A 16,807-nucleotide genomic window follows, 5' to 3' on the forward strand; every position below is an offset into this window, starting at 1 on the left:
TATACTGAAGCTTGAGTAAAATTGAAACAAAATCAGAAATCTCTCTGTGACTAGAAAAGGTCAGCATGTGTCCATCATCATAAGGAATTGACCTGAACCAAGACAAACATGTATAATGGAAGCTATATGTCTTCCAAAAGATTGTGGAAAGTAGCTGTGAGAACAAAGAAGACTTTTCTAGGAAAATGCCATAGCAGAAAGATTCTACTAAATATCCTTATAAGAAACCTACTTAACTTTACATTATCATATTAATGAACCCTCTCTCCATAGCAATAACGACAAAGCACCCATGTTTGGCTGACTACATCTATCTGAAGCTTTGTCCTAATATCAAAAGAAGAAGGAAAAGATAGGTACAAAAAACTTAACTGGTATTACAGTAAAGCATGAGGAAAAGCAGAGCTTTTAAGTTTAACCAACATCATAGGCCTGTAACCAAAGGGGATAGTAAGATTAAATCCCTAGCTCCTACCATGTATCACTGTGCAACTTAAAAAAACATTCAAAACCTTCAGCACATTTCAGAACAACTAAATTTTGTGTTCAGACCCACTAATCACTCTGTTTTAAAGAGTGAGAAAGGAATATCTAGAAGTACTTAGATCATGCTTCTCATATAGTTTATTTAATTTTAATATTATCCACTTTAAGTGAAAACTGTATGGTTTTGACAAATATCTTGCCATTTAAGAAAATTTTCTCATGACTGCCTTTCTAAGTTTACTGTATGTTTACTGAGGCAACTAAACAGAAGTCATTACAATAAACATGTTTCAATTCCTATCTTAGCAGGTGTATCAGATTTGAACAAATAAAGTCTTCTACCAGAATGAGACAGTTTGTTAGATTTATATATTATCAACAAATTGCATCTACAGAAAATGGAAAAGAATGCTATATTTGCACACTTGAAAGACAACAACAATAATAATAATAATACTATTGCTATTTTTGATAATATCTGTTTGTGAAAGGTAGGATAGGCAACAGCTGTACCTGCAAGTGTGGAATCAAATCACACAGAAGTCGAAGAATCTCACATTCCAGCATGGAGGGTGCTTCTTTGTGCTTTGGCCCATGAGGTTGCAGTAAGATCTTAAGTAAACCTATTCGCAGTTCAGCATATTCCCGTAACTGGGATGGTTCACAATAGAGGAATCTCAGAAATGAAGCCATTATGCCAACACATGAACCCTCTGCCCTGCAGTTCAAGAAATAAGTTTGTCAAGAATGCTTTCTTCTGAAACTACAAGGAAACCTAAGGAATGTGACATTACCTGCAAAAATTCACAAGACCCATTTAACAGAATGGTGTTGAGAAGGACATTACTAAATCTCACAAAAAAACTTGGACTTACCATAACTAAGTAATATCATGACACCCAATACTGTAACCATACCTCAAAGTGCAATTTTTTAAAAGACTCAATATGGACCTGCAGGTTACAACACTCCTAATTTTACTCTTTTTTTCCTCATCAATTCAAGAAAGTGACTTTTCTTGCTGAATGTCATAACAGACTAATGTGCCATTCTGAGTAATATCTTTTTAAAACACATAAAACATAATTTCAGTAAAAAGGAGTCATCCTTTACTTATCAGTTTTGCAGAATGGTCTTAATACAATTAAGTGAAACAGGAACTGTTTTGATCAACATGGCTTCCCAGTAAAATATTATCACAGAACAAATATTTTGGCTTGACCCTGTTAGGAATACAAGCTGTCCTTGACATAACTAAAACAATCAAATGAAGATGATGGTCAATACAGTAACAAATATAGAATCACAGAATTGTTTAGGCTCAAGTCCAATCAGCAGTGTCATGCCCACTGCTAAACCATGTCAAGTGCCACATTTACAGGTCTTTTTGAATACTTCCAGGGATGGTGACTCTACCACTTCCCTGAGCAGACTGCTACATGACAAGCCCATGATGAAATTTTTCCTAATAGCCAATCTAAACCTCCCTTGATGCAACTTGAGCCTATTTACTCTCATCCTGTCACTTGTTACTTGGGAGAACAGGATAATCCCCATCTGGCTCCTCCTTTCAGGCAGAGAACAATAACATCACCCCTCAGTCTCCTTTCCTCTGTGCTAAACACCCCCAGCTGCTCCTCATCAGATCTGTGCTCCAGACCCTTCACCAGCTCCACTGCCCTACTCTGGACTTGCTCCAGCACCTCCATGTTCTTCTTGTCATGAGGGGCCCAGAACTGGACAAAGTGTTTGAGGCACAGCCTCACCAGTGCCAAGTACATTTCCTAGTCCTGCACTTGCTGGCCACACTATTTCTGATGCAAGCCAGGATGCCATTGGCCTTCTTAGCCACATGCTGGCTCATGTTCAGATGCTGCCAACTAGTACCCTCAGGTCCTCTTCCTTTGTGCAGTTTTCCAGCCACTCTTCCCTCAGCTCTTCCCTCCATGGAATTGTTGTGACCACAGTGCAGGACCTGGCATTTGGGGTTGAACCTCACACCAGTGGCCTCAGCCCAAAAAATCCAGTTTGTCCAAATCCCTCTGCAGAACCTTCCTACCATCCAGTACATCAACAGGAAATCAAAACTCTGTTTTAAACAAGCTTCTACAGTTTTGCATCGAGACTCAGTTTTGATGCAAAACTCTAGAAAGAATTCAGTAATAGGTCACATTACCATGGCTTGTTTACACCACACTTAGGGACACTGTTTAGTGGGGGACTTGATAGCATTAGGTTAATGGCTGGACTCCATGTTCTGAAGGGCATTTCCAAACCTAAATTATTCTGTGATTCCACATTCTCAGTCTAGCACTTTACCTACAGAAATCTTGAACAAAGAGCACCAAAAAGAACATCTATATTTTCCTTTTCACTAAGAAAAACTCCTATTTTAATTCAAAAGAAGCCACTCAGCAAAAAAATCTGCAGTTCACTCCATTTATAGATCTGAGGGGACTCTATGTGAGTCCCAGATTTAGCAGCTGAGTGAAAGAATGAACAACATTTGAAAAAGACTGTGATCAATTAAATTGAGCAAAACATACTTTTGCTTGAAAGTCTTACTATTGATCATGTAGTCTAAGCCCACCAGAAAGTTAAGAGATTAACTTGTTTCTTTACAAAAAGCAAGAGAACAGAGAAGCCAATTTCTCTGCTCTATTACTCTGTTATTAGTCTGTCAGAAAACAGGAAATAAGGCATATTTTTATCTGAAAAGCATATATATAGGTGTAAAATCTTATAAAACAGTTCTCTTTGAGAATGCCACAGATTCACTGTCTTACATGGAAGTTTTATTGGACAAATTCCTTAGTGGTAAACATGAAGAAAAGGCTGAGATTGTTGGCTGTGAAGTATTTGGTCATTTTAATGATGCTTGATAATAAGGTTGTCCCACTGATTTTTTTTTCTATATTTTTTAATCAGAAGGATACATTGTTTTTCAAGACCTCATCTTTTCTGATGATTTAATCGTCTTTACTTTTCCTTCATCATCCCATCATTTTGTATAGATGAGTTACATTTGTATTCACTTTTTATGACTAAGCAGTCAAAATTTTTACAAAGTTGATAAGCCAAATTGCTGATTTTTAAAAAAAATCCAAATATGCTATCAGTTTTGCACCAATTATTCTATACCCATATAAAATTTATCGACATAGTTGATAAAAAGCTATGATATTGATTTTAATAAATTATTAATAAATAAAAATTAATTAATAATTATTATTTATACTATCTTAAATTGTGAGTTATAAATTATAAATAGGTACACATTGTATACATTAAATTATAAATATATACATTGTAAATGCATAATTACATTTTACAAGTATCTTTCACAAAAGACAGAATTCTTACAGCTTGTTTGCCTTCAACAAAACAGTTACAGTAATATGATTCAGCTGTCTACATTTGCTAGGCTTTTGAAATTTTTTCATTCATTTACCTTTCTGGACACTGATGGAAAAATGCAGTTATCTGCTGTAGTAGAACTGGCCAGCAATCAGGTCTGTTTTCTAGGACAGTGATTAATGGATGAGGAGTGCTCCTGAAAAACAAAGAAATCACATTTATATCTATAACACAGAAGGAAGTATGCAAAACAACTAACTTATAAGTATGGCTGTTGAAATAGCCAATTTAACCTCTTCCTTTTACCAACTCCCTTTAAGAGCTTTGCTAAGATCGCTACACTATCAAAAGAAAATATTTTCTCAGAAGTTCAGAAAGGAGATTAAAATTTCCTCCAAGTGGAGGAAAACCTGGGAAGGTGGGAAGCCTGAAGTACATAACCTGCTCTGTCAGAAACAAAACCAAAGTCATTTAACTAGAGTAACTTACTGCCCAGAGTTCTAGATGCCCCATCCCTACACATCAAGGACAGGCTGGATGAGCCTTTGAGCAACATGGTCTAGTGGAAGGTGTCTCTGTCTGGGACTGGGGTGCTGCAACTAGGTGATCTTTAGGGATCCTTCCAACTCATACCATTCTATGCTGTAAGCTGAAAGGCAAACAGAGAAAGGCAGCATAAATCTGCTGCAAACCACCACTTTCAGTTTGGTTAACCATCTTTCCAGCTCACAGGTCCAACAAATCTGTGCTACACACACCAGCAAGACCTTAAAGAAGTTTTGCCTACAGAGCAGTGGATGATTTCAGAGTTATCCCTTGAAGTGGTCTCTCAAGAGACACTGCTTCAGTTTCAGACACTACATGAGTGACAGTCAGATATGCCTTTTAGGAACAATTTACAATGCTATTTCACTTACTACCATTGCTTTAAAAACTTCTGAGGACCAAAAAGCCAGAATTTTCAACAGTCTTTTTATTAGAGAAGACAACATTCACTGAGGCACACTCATATCCAATACCACTGCAATACAACATGGGCTTCATCTTTAGCAGCGCTGAACCAACTCAGTTACAAATGAAGTGAGTGAGATCTGAAAGAACACCATAAAAGAATAAAAATCTAATTTTTCCCATTATCTGGCAAATTTGAAATGCACAATGTGATGGTACATTAAGGCTTCCCTTAGCTAAACTACAGAGGTAATACTTATCTACTATAATCAGGAATTTTTAGAGTTATGCTATGCCTAGCAAAACACTGTTTATGAAAAAACATCTAGCAGACATATTCTTAAACTAAAAGAGGTGCTCCACATTATGTTTTTTTAACATTCTCAATGTTAATACTTTTTGAGTTGTGGGCAACTGACTAGTTGTGATGATAATCAAAGAATTAAAGGCCCACCAAACTATGAAAACTGGTTGAAGAGTATTTACATACCTATGACTGTCGTTTTCTTTGCTATGTGGTTACAACACAGCAAAAAACACAGGGGTTTTTTTTAATACTGGCTCCCCCTCTGCTCATCAAATAATTTTTCTTCTGAAGATAAGTGTTTCTTTTCAGAGAAATAAATAATCTGAAGACAAAAGTTCTTTCAGAAAACTGGCTGATGCTATGGATTACTTGAAATATGTTCAGAAAACATATTTGCCATCTACTAAGAACCCAAACGATGCATATTACAGGTCTGGCCCTCATATTTCGAGCTAGAAGCCTGTCACTTCTCACATTCATTTCTCAAAAACGTGTCAACTTACTTAATGTTCTTCATACATCCACCTTCCTAGATCCTGTAAATATTTTAATGAAGTTAAGAGTCTTTTACAATCTGTGCACAAAGACTAGAAAAGCTAAGGTTATTGCTTCATTGCAGTTTTCCAAAATCAACAGCATACAAGAGGCAAAAAAGTTGTTGCTTGTCTAGCACCTGAATCCAGTGACATCATAGACCAGATCCTTATCAGGCAGTAAGCTAGAAATACTGTTCACATGCAATGCCAGGACCTTGAAAGCACACAGGCCTTGTAAAGACATACAGGGTTATAGCAGCTTCTTATTTCAATAACTTTGTCATATTTTAAAAATTAACCACCTTTCTTCATCAAGAGAATATGTATCCATTCATCATTTAAATACTGCAATGACACCAAAGCCAGGGGAACCTTCCTAAAGTCAGCATCTGAAACATCAAGTTTCAAATTAAAATGGCTTACTATTTCGGAAAAAAAGCAAATCTTTTGTTACAGATCTTGTATGTTCAGAAACTAATAGAACTGCCCTGAACTAGATGATGAAGTAAGTCAGCTAAGCTCCACAATAAACAGTGATGAAGCACTAAAAAGTGGAAATCAAGAATGTTCCACTTGATAATGCTATTAGCAGAAAGAAAACTGAGGTGTGTAGATGCAATTTATTGTCAACACCATCTTAAGAATTGCTAGAACAGCACTGTAAAACATGCATCTTTAAATGACGTTACAGCACCACTACCCTAAATTACTGCTAGTGGGTTGAGGATAAAACAAAACATACAAGCAAACACAGTGGTTACCCACTCATAATATGGAAATGTCCAGGCAAACAAAGATAAATCGTTGTGAGGGGTAACAATAAAACATACATTATTTTTAACTTTTAGGTCATCTGAACTTTTTTGTTACATCTCTGAACAGAAGTGAGCTCCAATCTGATTGAAAGGACAAATTCAGTGACAGACTTCTTTTTTCTGTATGAGGAAATAATGTGTCCAGTCAACACACCTTTCTGTCTATGCACATGTGACCCTGGCCCTTTCAGAAAGCTGGTCCTTTCAGAAACAGCACTTCACTCCATCAAATATGTATTTTTAAAGCATTTTGCTACCTGCTCTGAATCTTGAATTCAGAAAAGTAGCAGTTCTCTATAACTTTAAAAGAGTAAAATCATGCATGATGAATCATTAATAATATCATAAAATACTAGTTCATAAAAAAAAGGCTAATAGCCTTCAGAAAAAAATAATATTCAATTTTTTGTACATATATATCATAAATCACCTGCACTAAGAATGCTAACAGGAGCCCTTGCTGGGTTAAAAAAAAGGTAGTTTACTAAAGAAAAGCAAAGGCCAGAAAAGAAGGCAAGTAAAATTAAAATATAGTCTTTACTTCCCATCAGCAGGCAATATGTAGCCACTTTCTGTGCAGTAGGGCTTCAGTATGCACAGCAATTGCTTTGGAAGACAAACACCTTAACAATAAATCCATTCCCAGCTCCTTCCTCTTGGCTTTTACTCCTGAGCACAGTGTCAGAAAATATGAAATATCCCTTTAGTTAGATTGGGTAAGCTATGCTGGCTATGCCCCCTCCAAAGGGACTTACTGGCCCTTTGAGGGATGGCAATGGGCTGGAGGGATAGCACTGCTCAGCAGAGGCCAAAACTGGTGTGTTATCAACACTATTCTGGTTGCAGATGGCTGCTCTGGAAAAAGTTAACTTCATCCCAGGGAAACACTATATAATAAAATGCACAAATCCACAATACATTAATTTTCTTCCATTTCTTTTCAGGAACTGATCAAGATATTGTGTCATCCCAAGAAGCTGTATTAAAAAATTAATTCTATTGTACAGAATCAACACTGGCTTAAACCACCTTTATTTATTACCCTGTAATACTGGTGACAATAACAAACCACTTGAGAATGTACTGTTGCATTTTGATTTTTCATTGATGATTTCCATATGGAATACTTTTGCACAGTTGACAGCATAATATATGAGCATTGTAATGGGAGATTACTGTTGGTAAGCTACTGTATACATTCTTCAATTCCTTACAAAAAAATCAGGTTTTAATGGCATTTCATGGAGCACAACTACAAAAATTGTTACATTACAATGAAAAGATAGGTTGTTCTATACACTAAAAACCAGAAGTCAGGTTTCAAAATCTCAGGGTTCTGACCCTATGTCAAGCAATCATTTCTCTTTATTAAAGTTAACTGTAACCAAAAGGGAAAACAAAAACCCTATCAGCTAAATAAAAAGTCTGCTTCTTATTTTTAGTTCTCTATTACTTTACTTTATATCATTCTGAATTACCAAATTTCACCTTCACTGTATGTTACCAGTAACTTCTCCTTCAGTGAGTGTGAAAAAATGTAATAACTTTTCTTTGCTCTATTGGGCAGAGACTATTTCCTTATTTTAGTCACATTCTACCACCCTCTTTTTCATACGAAGCCAGAATTAGGTTCCTTTAACTTAGCTTCTTCTACCAGAAGCTTTTAAAAAAGGTTCCAAAAGAATTCTGTCTTCTCTACCTACCTTTCATTTAAAACTGCTCTATACTAGTAAGGATTTTGTAAAGAGAACTGATATAGCCACATGAAGGATTTCAGGAATGCAAACACATCCAGCACACCAAAAAGCTTGTTTCACTTTCTTCACTATTTCATTTTGCTCAATAGAAGACATGATTCCTGTCTCTCAAATAATGAATTTTATATCCTTAAGCCATTATAGCTACAGCCTCCTACAATGATAACTCTTAATTGCATAAAAAGTAACTTGAAAAGCATTTATAACATCTACCAAGCTTTTCTGTTCTCCAGAGGCTTTTAATGTCAGTACTGACTCATGGTTTCTCAAGAGATAGATGAAGTCACTAGGATGTCATCTTCAAAAGTCTGATATTGCATGACAAGAAGCTTTAGGTAAGTATCTCTACATCTTAAGTATTTTATTTTTACATGTCAATCACCTTAACAGCAAAGACATTTGGGAACTTGACTTCTGTAATAAGAACAAAGCAGGAAAAACAAGTGAGAAGGAAGTGATTCATAGCTTTAAAATAAAATACTTATTAAAAGAAATATTAGAAGTCATCCAGTATTTGAACAAGTACTAGTACTTGTTTTCTCCCCCCTCCTCCTCCGCCCATTGCCCCACTGCCACTGTTCCTCTTGAGCTTATGGTGGCAATCTTATAGTTATATTAAAACTCCTTAAAACTTTCAACCAAAAAAAAACCAACCAAAAACCACAAAATCAGATCATCACTTAGGTTGAAAGGGAGCTACTCAGATCATCCAGTCCAACCCACATGCTCAAGCAGTCAGTTAGTAAAGGCTACCCATTATCACATACAATCAGGTTCTGTTATCTCTAAGGACAGATTCCACAACCTCTGTGGGCAACCTGTGCCAGCACTTCATTACCTGTGCAGTGTGAACAAAGCAAAATACACAAAAAAGAGTAAGATCAAAATCCAGTATTAACAAAATTTTCTTTTTTTTTTTCCTGGAAATCAGACAGAAAGTTATTATTGTTTCTAAATAAAGAATGTAAAACAAACCTGATTCCATACAGACTCCAAACAGACTCATCCCCATCTCCATCTTTTCCCAGCTGAACAGCTTGAATTTGTATTAACTTGCAAATAGTTTTTACTAAACCGTGCACATTCCTGTTGACAAAAATAAGTGAGTTACCATCAAGTATCCAGCTACATTAATTGATTAGTACATAAGAGAAGGAACAAAATTGATGCTTGAGACCTGAGTTCTACTTGAGGACACCTCTTAACATATTCCCACATTGTTCTGGGCAAGTTGTGCATTTATGTGTCTTTATTTTCTGTTCACATAATGAGCAAAACAGCAAAGAGAATATTCACCCATCAATTAAAGCTTTTGACAGGTTGCTTCTACCATATATTACAAGAATGGGAATAAAAGGCAAACAGCACTTTTAACCATAAAACCTTTACCAAACTTGTCACCACCTGCAGACAGACTCTTTTCTATAATGTAGTATGGCATGCCAGGGAACATCTAGAGAGTCCCACAGTGATCTCCCCACCATTAAATGCTTACTTTTATAGTTTAGATAAAGGCAAAGTACTATATTCTCTCTTCTGTACTGGAAAGTATTGACCCAGATCAAAAGTGACAGAACATGCTTGTATTTCTCTCTCTCTTTCAAAAGTGAGCAATTATAAGATGTGCCTGTAATCTTTAAAATGACTGGCTGTTGTGACACCTGGCTCTCAAAATACTGAAATCTGACAATACAAGACGACATTGAGGTTTGGCAAAACTCTGCTGCAGAGCAACTAACAGGAAGATGTGCCACAGTCTTCTAAATCCCAATATAGTCAACCTAAAACACAGAGGAGGAAGGAGATTTTTGGATGGGTGTAGGGGAGGGAGAGAGAGAAAAACCTTTTAAATTCCTCACTGCTAGAAAAAGCTAGTGACATGGGAGTTTGCAAGTTCATTTCCCAGCTTCAACTGGGTAACTGCAGCAAGGAGAAAAAAAAATGAACCATAAAATACTTGGTAAGAAAACCATCTTTCCCGTTCTGAAACTTCAGTATTCCCCTGGTCCTATTTCCCAAGCAGGAAATGGGGAGAGAAGAGATCCTTTAGGCTTTGCACTCATCTCCTGAACAGAGGCAACATAAAGGCATGTCGTATTGCAAGGATTTCCATCCCATTTCCCATCTCCTACAGGCAGGGATGCTCAGTAATAAAAACATTCTGAAAACATGCTACACAGAAATCCTTCTGACAGGGTCTTTAAGATTACAATAACTAATTGTTCCACAGGATTTTCAGTAGATTGATTTTTTATCCTTGTTCATTACTGAACACAGGCAGTGCTTTCCCACCATCATCTAAACAGAATGTTGAAAACCAATCCTAAAAACACATGAAAATACACATGTATGTATTGATGTATGTAAACATATTTTCTATGTATGCATAAACACACAAACATGCATGTAAATATGATGTTCCATGAAGCTTAAACTCTTAGGGCATCAAAGGAAACACTTAAGAGCCAGTTACAGTACAATGATACATACAATGAGAAGGTACTGTGAACCACACAAGTTAACTCAGATAAACACGGCATCTTCATCTCTGCCAAAACAAAATGTCTTTTCTAATGTGAATAATTTGATAGACCTGACAAAATATAACCCAGCAGGTGTACTTAGCCCCTGCAAAATTCACTGTAAAGAAGAGAAGCAATAACACAATGTGAGTAGTCTTTACCAACAAAATATACACCTAACTCCATTCAGCATTGATAGTGCTCAGTGGCTGCAAATGCCTTTCTGTTAGTTGCCACTGGCTGCTAGTTTTTGTTTTAGCAACACTGTGTACCAAGCACTGCAAAGCCACACAGATGAAAATTTGGCAGGGGACAGAATGATGGACTGCAGACTTGAATTCTAAAGCAAGGCAAAAGAAAGTACTAGCACTGAAAAGAGTCAATTTGAAATTGTCAGTTTAATGAGGTCCTGAGGCTACAGACGTTTTAAACCACAGACTTCTGTGGTTAGGCAACATAAATGCTGCTTTGCAATCCATAGTGTATGTGGTTTCATTTGTAGCAGCTTGGGGAGGAGGGGGTGGCAGTGGGAAAGAAGCCAAAAATACATAAAAGGTTACTACATAATTTGCCAGCACTTAGTATAGCAATCAGTCATGTGTTGGTCTCACACATGAAAAAAAATTAAGAAGTTTCAAACTGTGTAGAAGTGGGGCAGATTGTAGTCCCTGCAATATGTAACTCTGAATTTGTTTATAAGGTTAACTTAATTCTAAATATCCCATTTTACACTTTTTATTTTCTGCAGTACAAAGCTGCATTAATATTTCATAACCTTATAAACCATTGATACTGTAGCAAACCCTCAGCTGAACAGCAAATTCAAATTTCTTAGTCTGCAAGTCACAGCTGCTGCCCTTTCCCTGGTCCTAGAATTATGAACCAGATCAAGGCATAAAAGGGTTTTTATCTTGGCATTTAATAAGTATCCTTAGGTGCAACAATTAATCAAGGTGGAATACACCAAAATGCACACACAGAGTATATCATGTGTACAATTTTGTAGACCTTGCAAATTAGCATATTTGACAAAGGTTCCCCAATGAGGAGCTGAAATGAATGGTATGACATCTCCCTATTCTAAAGTATTCTCCCCAAGATGGGCTTGAGCCTAGTTTACAGAATATGTTCTGGAAAGGGCCTTGTTTTTTCAAGATAACGAGAGACTTTCCGGCCCCAAGCTGTGAGGCCTTTAGCATGTTTGGTTTTCTGGCCTAGCAGAATACCAGGACTTAAGCTAAGATATCATAACAAAGAATTTCAACTATGTATGCTAAGTATACTGAGAATACATAAAAGGTACATAAAAAGAAAAGGCAAAAAATCATGATGGCATCACAGCTAATAAAATTTTTACTCCACCTTATGCCACAGGACTCAGATTGTCACAGTCTTATCACAGGTACTTTTACTTATTTGTTATACTTATGTAGAATCCTCCCTTAACCCTAAAATGCCTCAAAATGTCGTCATTTGGAGGACAGTGGTTTGCAGAGATTACCCATACTATAAAAATGTATTTACAAACCTTCTTCTAGGAAACTGTGGTTATTTACAGCAAACCCAGCACAGAATTAGCATCAGCACAGCAAGACCCTAGCTGTAAACAAGCAAGTCCCAAGGTTAGAAAAAGTTTACATTTGGCTCAGACTGAATATGAGAAACCTTAGCATAAAACTGATTATGTGAAGGTGAGAAGCGATGAAGAACATGTCTTGAATAGCATGGCTCTTGCAGCCTCTGTGCTGAGTCTACCAGCATAACATATACATAGCTCTAAATAGGTAGTTTGGCTAAAAACAACTCTACCAGTCTCTAGCAAGAGAATTACACAACTGGTGCAGAAATCCACTTACCAGTCAAAAGGGAACTTAATAAGGTCGATAAATTTCTCCCCAGTCTCCCCAAGGTTGGAAATTTCTCCCCAATCATCAATTTGACTTCCTATTCCTAAATGTTATATACAGTGCCTCTTTGCCTCACAAATACATTTTCTCAGTATGTTGGACAGGCAGTCTAGGTCAAAAGACTACTACAAGATGTAAGCATTCCATTTCCAGAATTGTGTAGGAGGAAATAGCCTCGAAGTAAAGTGATTTCCTCCTCAGCAAACAAGGAAACAGACTGCAGCACTCCTAATCTCAATGCACATTCTTATGGTGACTTTATTTGAGCAATCAGTTTTTTTGACAGACTGAAGAAGTTATTTCCCTCTGTGCTGATTTTGGCTGGGATAGGGTTAATTCTCTTCACAGGGGCTGGTATGGGGCTATGGTTTTAGATTTGTGCTGAACACAGGTTGATTACATAGAGATGTTTTTGTTATTGCTGAGTAGGGCTTACACACAGCCTTTTCTGCTTTTCATGCTGCCACACAGGGAAGGAAGTTGGGGATGCTTGGCAGGCTGGGAGAAGACAGAACCAAGATGGTGATCCCAACTGACCAAGGAGACATTACAGACCATATGACATCATGCTCAGTATATAAAATTGAGGGAAAGAAGAGGGGGTGTTTGGAATGATGGCATTTATTTTCCCAAGTCACCATTATGTGTGATGGGGCCCTGCTCTCCTGGAGATGGCTGAACACCTGCTTGCCCATGGGAAGCAGTGAATTAATTTCTTGTTTTGGTTTGCTTGTGTGCACAGTTTTCACTCTCCCTCTTAAATTTTCCTTATTTCAACCCACAAGTTTTCCATTTTTTACCCTCTCCCTAATCCTACTGCTGGGAAAGTGAGTGAGCAGCTGTGTGAGGCTTGCTGCTGCCTGAGGTTAAACCACAACACACTCCCTCATAATGGAAGTTGCTGTCATTTTCTTTCCCCTTTCTATGGTAGGGGCAACAAAACTAAGCAATTCATTGACTTCTGAGGTTCCACAGTTCAAAGTTTAGAGCACTAGCCTGAACTACTAACAATATCAGCTTACATCCATAGAATACTCTAAGAGTTTTTATGTCAGACCCACACTGTCACATAGCAAAGGTAAAAGCAACATCCTTCAGCAGAGTGGCAGGGCAGCAGCAGTCCTTAATACCATGGTGTGTCTGAAGATATTGACACAGAACTTTTCTTCTTCCTCTGTACTTTTAAGGGAAAAGCAATGACTGATAACCAGCTGACAAAAATTAAGCAATAAACACTACCTTGCCGAGGGAATTAGGTTGAGAGCTCCATGAAGAACGTAGTCAAGCTCAGCATGTTTCTCCACCACAAGTGCCACCAAGCCCTCACAGCAGGCTGTTCGCAAGGCAACATTCTCACTGCAGCACTTCTCCCAAAGCAGGTTCAGAGCAGGAGTCTGAAGGCAAAAGCATGGGACAAGTATCAGACTGATTTATCTTTGTTCATCTCAAACACACTTTGAAATAAAAAACAGCTCAATCGCTTCTCCTGAAGCCTTAGAGAGCACAAGAGGCAGCTGGGGTACAGATTCTATTCCTGAGAAGGCCAGGACAAAAAGTCAAAGAAAAGTCAGGAAAAGTGGGGACAGATCCCACTTTCTTGTCCTCTGATAGGTAAATGTTATTCCCCATGGTAGGGCATAACATTTACTGTCTCTGTCAAAAAGGTAATGCAGATGAATTCTTCAGCTGTTCCTATGCAGATAGAATCATGGAATGGATTGTGCTGGAAATGACCCTAAAGACTATCTAGTTCCAAATCTGGGACATGGAAATGGATGCCATCACTGTCAGGTTGCCCAGGTTCCCATCCAACCTGACCTTGAACACATTCAGGGATAGGACACCCACAGGCAGGTTATCATCAGTTTCCTGATTTAAAAAATAAGGATGCATGTGGGATCTCAGCACATCGTTCCCGATGTCCAGAGATGCCAGGAGAACCCTTGGGGGTCTCGAAAATCCTGGAATGTTGCCAAGAGTGTTTGGTGGCTTGATTTTGATCCATCCACAGAAGTAACAAGAGTTTGAGGACAAGAGAATCACTTTAGAGTAAAAGGTGTAAAACAGACACATTTAGAGGGTGAGATATAAACTTTAAGGTTTTTGGTACAAGGGGGTTATGGAGACAAGATGGAGGGATCAGGGCGTGTCTCGTCCTTCTTCTTGTCCTCCATCTCCTGTGATGATGCTGGCACTTGGGGATTGGTTTATGGTGAAGGTGCACTTGCTAACATGGGTGAAAAACATTGGGAAATAAAGGTAAATATTGTGTATGTAGATTTTAGTATAAAAAGACATGACCGCCCCGTGGGTGGTCAGAGAGTGCCTGTGACTGCCTGCAGATCAGACCTCTGTCGGGCAGACAGAAAATTTTGTAGATAAGAAATAATAAACAACCTGAAGATCGAAAAGCTGAAGAGTCCAGACTCGTCCTTTGCATCGCGTGCCACCCAAGAACCACTCTACCCGTGTCGAGGCAGAGACAGACAGCCGGACCCGACAGATGCAATTGGAGACAACTCCGAAACTGTCATGACAAGCTGTGTCTACACCAAGGTGTAGCACAGACAGCTAAGGACAGGCTTACAGAGGGCTATCCAAAGGTAAGTCGCCTTTACTAAACAGATAAAGTTCTATTTGCTAGTAAGCATGAAGATTTGGCAGTAACCATCAAAACTGCTGCTGGTTTCCATGGTAAATTAGTATTCACAGATTAGTTTGCTGACTTCGTGACTTTCAAGTGGAGAACAAGGAAGGTTTTAAAACAACCAACAGTGCAAAATGCTCTTGAGTATAAAGAGAGTCTGCAATGTCTAACCAGCACAATCTTCTGCCTCCTAGCATATTAGAATGTGTTGCTGTATTTCAGTCTAATACCTTCACATAAGCAAGCATTAAGGGGAAAATATCAGCTTGTAGCTCAAAACTAGAACGTAATTTGGGAACTTGATTATGATCATGACTGTGAAAGAGCTTCTGTTAGATAAACTACACACCTCCAATACTCTCTCACATCAAAACTTAGTGCTTTCCAGGTCTGGGTATGTTAGAGTGAAGTCCCCAGACTATGGAATAAAAATCCACAGATCAACTTCTGTTCATTTCTAGACATGTCAGCTTTTTGGGAGAAAAACCAGAGGAAAAAATTCGAGCTAACACCTTTCCCATTTGCTGTGGGAAATGTGACACTTGAATTTGCCAACATTTCATATACCTCTCTGTTAACAAGACATGCACTTAAGTGAACTTGGCTCATTTGATATGCAAACACTAAGTATGCCTTTACATCCTGCTCCCTCCTGAAGAAATACAAGGTCTAGTTACCTGATTTGAAATATAACACCAATGCAGATATATAAAAAGCCATACTAGAAATTTTTATAGCAATGTAAACAAATTTTCAACTCAAGAGACAATGTCTCAGTCTCCGTACTTCATCTCAGTAACATAACTAAATTAAACTCTCTTAAACTGGACATAGCTAGATATAGGTATTCATAATTAGATATAGGATTAAGGCTTCTGCGATTAAGTCTTGTAATGGCAGTAAAACTGCTCTTCTGATGTCAGAGTTTAACTGTTTCTGTATGCCCAGATACATATTGATAACAACCTTATTTAACTTCTAGAATTGTATTAAAATTACACAATGAAAAATGGGAAAACCTAGAAAAAACACATAGAATAATCACATAATGATGAAAGAGGAGATGAAAGTGAAAAAATGCCACAGACCTGGTCAGAAGCCTGTCTGATCTTCTTCGAAGAAACTTTTTCTTTCAGTACTGCAGCAATCAGATGGCCCACTGCCTAAAGAGAAAAAGAAACAAAAAACACACAAAGATGCATTAAAAGAAATAAAATTAAAAGAAATAAAAAGCACATGCAAGATTTTTAAGTTCTCCACTAAGAAGTATTTAAAATGCTGTTGTATATCATCATTTCATTATGATTGAAATACCAGCCTTATGGATATTGAAGATGAAATATGGTTTAGGGTCAAAAATTTCCATAATGTTGATATACTCACGTTTACTGTTTTGCTGAGGCACAAAACAAACTTCCACAGGGCTCCACTAAGTCCAAAGGCCTCTTTTTACAGGTACATAGGTATTTAGGAAATCCAGATATTTTGATGCAGCAACTTCAATAAACTTTATACCTCCATT

At 37.6% G+C, this 16,807-nt stretch overlaps 1 protein-coding gene across 2 annotated transcripts in view; it reads right to left on the minus strand.

The window, feature by feature from the left end:
* Nucleotides 1-16,807, minus strand: part of FOCAD (focadhesin) — a 90,123-nt gene that overhangs the window by 66,247 nt on the left and 7,069 nt on the right. For both annotated transcript variants that reach the window (XM_077171132.1, XM_077171133.1), the window contains exons 4-8: nt 16,374-16,448; nt 13,878-14,032; nt 9,185-9,295; nt 3,938-4,039; nt 1,000-1,204 (exon numbers count right to left, since the gene is read on the minus strand). In XM_077171132.1, coding sequence (XP_077027247.1) covers nt 1,000-1,204; nt 3,938-4,039; nt 9,185-9,295; nt 13,878-14,032; nt 16,374-16,448 — 648 coding nt within the window. The remainder of the gene's footprint in view (nt 1-999; nt 1,205-3,937; nt 4,040-9,184; nt 9,296-13,877; nt 14,033-16,373; nt 16,449-16,807) is intronic.

Source organism: Agelaius phoeniceus, chromosome Z (genome assembly GCF_051311805.1).
Source record: "Agelaius phoeniceus isolate bAgePho1 chromosome Z, bAgePho1.hap1, whole genome shotgun sequence".
Classification (NCBI taxonomy): domain Eukaryota; kingdom Metazoa; phylum Chordata; class Aves; order Passeriformes; family Icteridae; genus Agelaius; species Agelaius phoeniceus.